This window comes from Mesocricetus auratus, unplaced genomic scaffold (assembly GCF_017639785.1).
Source record: "Mesocricetus auratus isolate SY011 unplaced genomic scaffold, BCM_Maur_2.0 Super-Scaffold_100037, whole genome shotgun sequence".
Classification (NCBI taxonomy): domain Eukaryota; kingdom Metazoa; phylum Chordata; class Mammalia; order Rodentia; family Cricetidae; genus Mesocricetus; species Mesocricetus auratus.
This window is the reverse complement of record NW_024429215.1, coordinates 8609373-8619670: the sequence shown is the minus strand read 5'-3', so window position 1 is coordinate 8619670 and position 10298 is coordinate 8609373. Positions and strand designations below refer to the sequence as shown.

At 40.4% G+C, this 10298-nt stretch overlaps 1 protein-coding gene across 1 annotated transcript; it reads right to left on the bottom strand.

Moving 5' to 3' along the window:
* Positions 1–9353: 9353 nt before the first annotated feature.
* On the bottom strand, positions 9354–10298 carry LOC101825004 (vomeronasal type-1 receptor 1-like). Its single transcript, XM_005084108.3, has one exon. The coding sequence runs from the start codon at positions 10266–10268 to the stop codon at positions 9354–9356; it is 915 nt and encodes a 304-aa protein (XP_005084165.1). The 5' UTR covers positions 10269–10298.

The following is a 10298-nucleotide window of genomic DNA, read 5'->3' as shown; positions in this document are numbered from 1 at the left end:
TGCACACAATATTTAGAAGGCAGTTTGACAACAAGGTGGATTATCAACGTCAAAGGTTATCCCCTTGATTTATAATTTCTCTAGCAGTGGTTTTGATGATATTTACAGCACTAGACATGATTTATCTGCTGTGGATCAACTGTATAATGCAATCTAGAGATTGCTAAGTTACCCCAATAGATATGTGTTGCCACTATTGCCCCAGTGGTTACATCTTGCCTGGTTGTTCAGAATTGTAGCAAGAAAAGCCCAGCACTTGCTGACACAATCCAGACATACTGGGATAGTAACTGGTGCACAGTGAAATCGGACATCGGTGACATAGTTCCTAAACTCAATCATAAATCCACATTTCTTGAAGCTTCACATGGACTCTCACTGATACAGTAGAAGGTCAGAGCAGAGCTATGTGTCCCATTTTCCTAAGACATCACTCATGTCCAAAATCCTCTTGCAGTCTGTAGGGTGTCACATGACAGAAACACGATCTTCTACTCTAATACTCACTATCTAGTTTACCAAGATCAGAGGCCACGTGAATTACTTTTCATACCACCAACCAATCTGTGGATCTTTCATGTGAGGTCAAAGATTGTGTATTGATCGATAGCCAAGTAGAATTACCTCAGCTATCAAAATTTGAATCAGTAGGAAGGCATAGGGGGAATTTCTTCAAAAGGTGGCACCTGTCACCGTTGGAGACTTGGACCCATGTGCACACACCAGAAGAGGTGAGCACAGGGCCTTTTCCTGCCTACCTTCAACCTCCTTGAAGTCTCCTCACCCAGGGAAGCCACGTAGTCCCTTCCCATCTACCAAATCCCCCAAAGAACTGTAGGAATGCCAAATCTAGTGTCTGCCACCATGGGAGTCTTGGACCCATCTGCATGGACTGGGAGAGAGCCTTGGACCGATACACACCAGGATAGGGAGAGACGCCACCTGCACCCACTGGAAGAAGAGAAGGGAAGAAGACAGAACAAGAGCTCACTCAGCAACAGAAAGACGAACATGACTCCACCAGAATCTAGAGACCCAACACCAGCAAGACCTGAAAACCACTACATAGATGAAGCAGAAGAGACAGTATTTTATGAAGATGTTAGAGACCCTCAAAAGGAAAAGAGGAAATTCCTTAAAGAAATAGAAAAAACAAACAAAAATACATGAAATGGAGGAAAAGGCGAACAAAAAAATTCAAGAAATAAAACTATCAAATAATCTACAGAGTACCAAGAAAAAAACAACCAAACAGATGAATAAAACAAACAATTGAAGGATTGAAAGCTGAAATAGAAACAATAAAGAAAACACAGAATGAGGGGATGCTGGAAATAGAAAAGCTGGGTAAACGATCAGGAACTACAGATGCAAGCATCACCAATAGAATACAAGAGATTGAAGAGAGAACTCAGGTGTTGAAGACTCATTACAGGATATACAGTCATCAACCAAAGACAATCTCAAAACCGACACATCCCTAACACAAAATATCCAGGAAATATGGGACACCATGAAGAAGCCAAACCTGAAAATAATAGGTGTAGAAGAAGGCAAAGAAATACAGCTCAAAGGTACAGAAAATATCATCCATCCCATCCTTGTAAGCGTAAAGTTCTATATGTAGCTTATCTTTTATCATAACTAAGGAAAACTATAATTATAACTATCTGTCTTCAACTCCCTCAAAGACCACAGAAGGATAATATATAATCACTAGGATTGACAGAGACATCTTGCTACCTGGACAGTCACCCAAAGTTCCTCTGTAACGTTGGGGCATCCATCTTCAGCCCATAGGCCACAATGTATCTGGAACACTTCTCAGCAAAGCAGGAAATTTCAAACTGTCCATCTTCATTGGCAGTCTGTCAGTCATTTGTCTGTGTCCTGCAGAAAGTCTCGTAGACTCTTCATGAAGTAGGAACCCTGTAAGACTGAGTTCAGCAGTCACTTTCCTGTGGATCCTGCATGTTCAGTTTATACAGCAACAGTCAAACAGTACAGGCAAGAGCAGTTTCTTGCCCAAATGGCTAATCTTGCCATGTTGAAAGCAAGCTCCATAACAAGTTTCTCCGATGCCCATCTTCCTCTCAGACGTAATTGGTGCTGCCAGGAGCAGACATTTCTCATTGTCAAGAAAAACCCTAAACAATTATAATGCCATTTCTGAAGGTCTTTGAGAGGTTTGAAGTCTATCTATCTGTCTCAAATACATCTCTATATGTCTAGAAAACCTAACTTACCTAACTATAAGTTCTGACTATTATAAGTAAATATCTATAGTCTGTATTCAGTTATGCATTATGTTTTAAAAGATCAGTACAAGCACAACACTTAATCAAGAGGAGAAATATACACATCACAAAACTGACCTTGAATTTGTATCAATAAATGAAAAACCATACCCATAACATAATTCCCCTTTTTACCATTAACAAGAGATTGGCTGTGATCATTAGCCAATTATAAACAATCCCATTTAAATGAAAACAAAGATTTATAAACAAGATGGGAATTTGGACGTCGCTCATTCCAAACTGCTTCATGCTAGAAGGGGGCACTGTTCATACCATGGGGATCATGACAAAACTCGGAAACCTGTATAAGTCCTTATTTTCAGGGTCTGCAAGACTGTATCATCTTAGCTGTTTCAATTGCTAGAACATCTGGTCCACTGCTTCCGGGGTTCTTGGTTCATCAAACCACAGAAGCCTGGAAGGAATCCTCTGCTTTTCATTTTCTGTAGAAACATAAGTAAAATCTCCTTTCCCAAGTAACATATCCTTATACTTAAATTTTGAAGTCAAGGCATTTTCAAAAGATATAAGTTGAATTAATTCAGCAGCTTTTATAATCAAGTGTACTTTAGTAGCTGTTCCTTCCTGAGCAATGAAAAAACTAAAAACCACAATAGCATACAGTATCCAGACTCTCTGTTTATTTTCCATCTTTACGTGGCTTATTTATTTATCTATTATTATTTTTACTCTATTTCTTTCACTTTTATTTATTTTTCTCTGAGACAGGGTTTCTCTTTGGAAACCTGCCTGCCTCTGCCTCTGGAGCAATTCCTACCAGCGTGTGTGACCACAGCCGGCTTCTTTATTGTCTCTCTCAATCTTACGTATATTTTTAAACACACTGTAAACCTTTAGAGGTTTTGTTCATCCAAGTCTGACTTTATTGTAAATCTTTATGTTTTTCTGGCCACGTGTCTTATCTGTAAAACCACGGCTGTTTTAAACTGACGGGTTTTTTTGTTTTGTTTTTTTTTTAAGATGGTGGGCATAAGCGTGACTCCAGCTACCGGCTTGGAGTTGTGATCACTGCCACTTCCACCTGCACACACAACTTTTCAATTATTAGCAGAGTCTCTTAAAAGAACCTTTCTGGTTTTTTTTTCTTTTTATGCCAAGTCAGGAAGACTCCGGTAAGCGAGCCGCGTGAATGTCAGCTTGTCCCTAGCAAAACAGAGCACACCTCAGAAAAATGCTGCTACCAAAAATCTGTGCTTCTCTCCGGTCTTCTGTTTCTAAAATTCCTTTAAAGCTTTTGTCATTCTACGTGGAAATTCAATCCCACTCTGACACCATTTTGTAAAGAGAAGCCTTTTTCTTTGAGAGGAGCCTTCTCGTCAGCCTGGTTCTAGAGCCGCATCAGTCCCAAATAAACACTCAGGAGGCTATATTAATTATGAAGCTGTTGGCCTTGCTTGTTTCTTAATGGCTAGCTCTGACTTAAGTAATTACCCCATAATTATTAGTCTAAGTATTTCTCTTACCAGAGAATAGTTCCGGGCTTCCTACCCCATGGCGTTACATCTCGACTTTCTGTGTTTCTCCTACCCAGAGTCCTCCTGGACTCCTAGTCCCACCTATCTGGATTCCTATTGGCCAACAGTGCTTTACTGACAAATGCACAGGACTTCCCCAACAGCATAGTTTGAAAATCTGTACTCCACAAAATTTGAAAATTTAAAGGAAATGGGCAATTTCCTGGATAGATATCACTTGCCAAAAATAAATCAAGAGCAGATAAACAATCTAAACAGTCCTATAACCCTTAATGAAATAGAAGCATTCATCAAAAGTCTCCCAAAAAAAACCCAGGCCCAGTTGGCTTCAGTGTAGAATTCTACCAGAAATTCAAAGAACAGCTAATTCCAATACTCCTCAAAGTATTCCACTCAATAGAAGCAGGAAGCTCACTGCCAAACTCTTTTTACCAGGCTGATATTACCTTGATACCCAAGCCACATAAAGACACAACTAAGACAGAGAACTATAGACCAATTTCCCTCATGAACATCGATGCAAAAATACTCAGTAAAATACTCGCAAACCGGATTCAAGAACACATCAGAAAAATCATCCACCATGATCAAGTAGGAATGCAGGGATGGTTCAACATTAGAAAATCTATCAATGTAATCCACCATATAAACAAACTGCGAAAGAAAAACCACATGATCATCTCTGAAAAAGCCTTTGACAAAATCCAGCACCCCTTCATGATAAAGGTCCTAGAGAGATCAGGGATAACAGGAACATACCTGAATATAATAAAAGCAATATACAGTAAACCAACAGCTGACATCAAACTAAATGGAGAGAAACTCAAAGCAATTCCTCTAAAATCAGGAACAAGACAAGGTTGTCCACCCTCTCCGTATCTCTCCAATATTGTACCTGAAGTTCTAGCTACAGTAATAAGACAAAAAAGGTGATAAAGGTGATACAAATAGGAAAAGAAGAAGTCAAGCTTTCACTATTTGCAGATGATATGATAGTTTACATAAGTGACCCGGAAACTCCGCAAGGGAACTCCTAGAGCTGATAAACACCTTCAGCAATGTGGCAGGATACAAGGTAAACTCAAAAAAAATCAGTGGCCCTATTATATACAGATGATGAAGTGACTGAGAAAGAAATCAGAGAAACATCACCCTTTACAATAGCCATAAACAGCATCAAATATCTGGGGATAATGTTAACCAAGGAAGTGAAAGACTTGTATATCAAGAACTTTGAGTCTTTAAAGAAAGAAACCAAAGAGGATAGCAAAAAATGGAAAGATCTCCCATGCTCTTGAATGGGTAGGATCAACATAATAAAAATGGCAATCTTGCCAAAAGCAGTCTACAGATTCAATGCAACCCCTATCAAAATTCCATCACAATTCTTCAAGGACATGGAAAGAACAATAATCAACTTTATATGGAAAAACAAAAGGCCCAGGATAGCCAAAAACAACCCTGTACAATAAAGGAACTTCAGGAGGCATCACCATACCTGACTTCAAGCTCTTTTATAGAGCTATCATCCTGAAAACAGCTTCGTATTGGCACAAAAATAAGCAGGTAGGCAAATGAAAACCCTGATTTTAACCCACACACCTATGAACACTTAAATTTTCACAAAGAAGCTAAAACTATACAATGGAAAAAAGAAAGCATCTTCAACAAATGGTGCTGGCATAACTGGGTACTGGTATGCAGAAGACTGCAGATAGATCCATGTTTATCACCTTGTACAAAACTTAAATCCAAATGGATCAAAGATCTCAACATAAATCCAGCCACACTGAAACTTTTAGAAGAGAAATTGGGAGAAACTCTTCAATGAGTTGGTACAGGAAACCACTTCCTGAACATAACACCAGTGGCACAAACACTGAGATCGACAATTAACAAATGGGACCTCATGAAACTAAAAGGCTTCTGTAAGGCAAAGGACACAGTCAACAAGACAAAAAGGCAGTCCACAGAATGGGAAAAGATATTCACTAACCCCACATCTGACAGAGGGCTAATCTCCAAAATTTGCAAAGAACTCAAGAAGCAAGTCTCCAAAACACCAAAGGATCCAATTAAATGGTGGGGTACAGAACTAAATAGAGAATTCTCAATAGAGGAGGCTAAAATGGCCAAGAGACACTTAAGAAAGTACTCAACATCCTTAGCCATCAGGGAAATGCAAATCAAACCATTTCTGAGATACCATCTTACTCCTGTCAGAATAGCTAAAATCAAAAAAACCGAAGACAATTTATGCTGGACAGGATGTGGAGAGAGGGGAACACTCCTCCACTGCTGGTGGGAGTTCCAACTGGTACAGCTGCTTTGGAAAGCAGTATGGAGATTCCTTAGGAAAATGGGAATCAATCTACCACAAGACCCAGCAATTCCACTCTTAGGCATATATCCAAATGAGGCAAATTCATACAACAAGGGCATCTGCTCCACTATGTTCATAACAGCATTATTTGTAATAGCCAGAACCTGGAAGCAACCTAGATGCCCCTCAACTGAAGAGTGGATAGAGAAAATGTGGTACATTTACACAATGGAGTATTACTTAGCAGAAAAAAACAATGGAATCTGGAAAGTCACAGGTAAATGGATAGCACTGGAAGAAACCATCCTGAGTGAGGTAACCCAGTCACAAAAAGACAAACATAGTATGTACTCACTTATATATGGATTTTAGACATGGATCAGGGGAGTGTCAACCTACTATCCCAGGGCCAGTGAGTTGAGAAACAGGGAGGTTCCCAAGAGATATGCATTATACCCCAGAGAAGTGGAAAGAGGCAAGATCTCCTGAGAAGATTGGGAACATGGGGGAGGGAGAGACTAGAGGGAACCAGAAAAAAGAGAAGGGAATAAGAGGAGGGTAGAAGAAGACATGGGGGAGCAGGAAGGCCGAGTCGGGGTAAGAATAAAGGAGACCGGGATGAGAGATACCATAATAGTTGGAGTCATTTTAGCTTTGAGGAGAGAGCTGACACTAGTGAGATTCCCAGAGATGTACAAGGATAACACCAACTGGAAAACTAAGTAATAGCGGAGAGACTACATTAATAGTCCCTACCTGATGATAAGGTTGGTGACTTCCTTATATGCCATCCTAGAACCCTCATCCTGTGACTAATGGAAGCAGAGACAGATACTCACAACTAAACACTGAACTGACCCCCTGCAACCCAGTAACAGAGTTGGAGGAGTGATGAGCAAGGCGGTCAAGACCGTGCGGGTGAAACCCACAAAGACAGCTGACCAGACAAGGGGAAGCTCTTGAACCCCAGACTGATGACTAAGAGGCCAACAGGGGACTGATCCAGACTCCATGAATGGAGTGTCAGTGAGGAGGCCTCAGAAATCTCTGGGGCTTTGGGTAGTAGACTAGTGTTCACCATGAGATACAAATGAACTTTGGGAGCCCATTCTTCTATGATCTTATTGGATATGTTTTCTGCCTCTTTGAAGTGGTTTTCTTCACCTTCTTCTATGTCTATTATTCTTAGATTTTGGTCTTTTCACAGTGTCCCATATTTCTTGGATATTTTGTGTTAGGGATCTGGTGATTTTCTTTCATCGATGAATCTGTTTCCCCTAGTGTATCTTCAACACCTGAGATTCTCTCTTCCATCTCTTGTATTCTGTTGATTATGTTTGCATCTGCAGTACCTGACCATTTCCCCAGCTTTTCTAAAAAACTGTGTTGTTGTTGTTTTTATTGTCTCTATTTCAGCTTTCAATCCTTGCACTGTATGAATTATTTCTTGCAATTTTCACTTTGTCTTTTCCTCCCTTTCTTTCATTTTTTGTATTTTTGGGTTTGTTTTTTCTTCCATTTCATGCATTTTTTATTTGTTTCTTCCTCCATTTTTTTAGGTGCACAATGCCTTTCCCCTTTGCCTTCTTGGCTGTGCATACCAGTGCTTATGACAGAGTCAGAGAACATCCTGAATCAGGGAAGGGATGTTAGAGGACTGCTGAAACCAAAGTGGTTGTGTCTCAACTGAGTGGACAAAACATCATATCCAGAGCCTGCCTCTCAATGAGCTCACAGATCACCTGACAGTGCACACACACTAGCGTTTAGATCCTCTGTGAAACTGCAGGCTGCAAAAGATGACTTTTTCTAAACTGTTAGTGATTATAGAAGGAACCAGCTGTGTATGCTGGACACATGTATTCTGAAAAGAAGACTCATGTTCCAGTAATAGCAGGCTGGACCTTAGGCACCTAAAACTCTCCCAACATCCTCAGGCTTCACCAAAAGCAAGTTTACACACACACACACACACACACACACACACTCACACACCTCACACACACCTATACATTATCACTATATACGCAAGAGATTAAGCGACATCACTCAGTGCATATCATCTTCAGATTTGGACTTTGGTATGGAGATGTACTCTTCCTTGTGTGTTCTGAGAGCATCCTACAGCAGTGTATGGCATAGTAGAGGTGACATAGATTTATCACAACATTCATAAATATCCTGTGAAGGGGTCCACACTTGTTCTAGCCAGAATGCATTTATTGTGTGACTCTCCTTCTAATCCCAAACAAGTACCTGCCATGAATTAAAAACTATAATAGCAGGAACTATAAACTATGCCCAAATAAGGCAATAGAGTAGTATACAGCCAAAAGAAAGGTAAAATCAGCAGCAAAAAAATGAATGAGTCTGTTAGGAAACTAAGACTTTGATTTTATTTTCAATTATGAAAAGTAAAAACCAATGTGATGAATCTCAGAAATAAAGATGCTATACCTTTAGTGATATTTTTATATCCAGCAAATTTTCTTAGGAAGAGACAAAGAATATTTACCAGGATGTGTGAGTTCCAATCTATTATTGCACAATATTTTTCCTATTCGACATGCCAGCATTTAAGATAAATATATGTTCAATAAATACAAAAAATAAACAGGGCATATTAATATTATCAGGTACCTTATATGGGTCTGTGTCCTAGATTCTATGACAATCACACATCTACATTTCCTACTGTAAAATTCAGTCTGCCAATGAACAAGTATATGACATTGCGTATGGGTTATTAGCCTCATCTATATGAGATAACATCCCTATAAACTGCTCAAACAACCAACATAAATAAATTTGGACATCTGACTGATAAGCCAAAATGATCAAAAGTATAGATATGTAGGATGCAGTTTGGATTTCATGTGATGTAATACATGAAGTGTAACACATTGATTTCTTAAAACAGTTGTGAATATTTATGTGTTGACTGGAGTTCTTTCTTTTTTGTCTTTCTCGCATTTATTTATTTAACTTGTTTCTTTCTTAGGGTGCATAAAAGGACTGGGTCTCCTTTTCACAAGTTGGCCTGGAGTCCACTCTATAGCCTGACATACCACTGACTGCATTGCAGTCCTCTTGGATCAGCCTCCCCAGTGCTCAGTTAAGTTTAGTGAATCACCACGTCTCGTTTGAGAAAGGATTTTCAAATAACCTTTACTGAACGGAGTGTGTATGGCTGCTGGTAAAGCTGTCTTCTGTTTGTCACATTGACAGTGGGTATCAGCAGTTGAAGAGCGCAGAGCAAGGGTTTTTACGATCTCTAAAGATCAACAGCAAGGGAGAAACGGTGGGAAAGCCTGCAATCAGAACTTCGCCTACATGCCTCAGCCAGAGAGGGGAACCCACAAAAGAAATGTGAAACAAATTGCAAATACTGCCTAGGGCATAAAAGCTCACAAAGGTGACCACCAGCATCAGGATGGTGTGGACTGCTCTGGTCTCAGGGTGGATTCTCTGGTCCTGATTTGGGGTGTGAAGGTGCTGCACTCTCTTTTTGTGTCTATGTAGGAGGAGGACCATGGAAACACTGGTCCAGACCATGATGCTGATGAACACAGAATGATGGGCAAATGGCAAGATGACCATGCCTACACTGAAACCAGGTGTGGAGCAGACCCACTTGCTATTATCAGTGCCATTGGCTGTGCTCTGTGAACCACTGACTTTCAATGGAATGTAGACGTTATTTAAGACACTGAAGAACCAACAGCTGTAACAAGAATAACTCAGGATACTAGGGGCTCTCCCTCGGAGCATCACCCTACCACAAGGACAAGGAACAAGAGTGAGAAACTGATAGGTACTCAGGACACAGGTGGAGCACATGTTTGTGCTACGAGCCACCTGGCGGATGAAGTACTCGATTTTGCATTTCAGGTTACTTTTAGGTTTCCTTGGGACAAAAAACATCACTTTGTTTGGAAAGGCAGTGATGAGGAGAATTAAGGCATTGGCCACAGCCACGTGGGTGACAATGACCTGTACGGGCCTCACTCGAGAACCAGGAACAACGGGAGATGAATTATGAACCAACAGAAGAATGTTGGCCAGAGTCCCAATCCCAGCCTGGCAAAGCAGGAGTGCCTGGAGAGTCACTTCCTCAGTGGTTTGTAGAGCTTCACTCTGGGAAGACATGGAGAGGACTTCAGGGCAGACTGGAGTGAT

Coding starts and splice junctions, on each gene's coding strand:
- LOC101825004 (XM_005084108.3), bottom strand. CDS start 10,268: ATGTCTTCCCAGAGTGAAGCTCTACAAACCACTGAGGAAGTGACTCTC.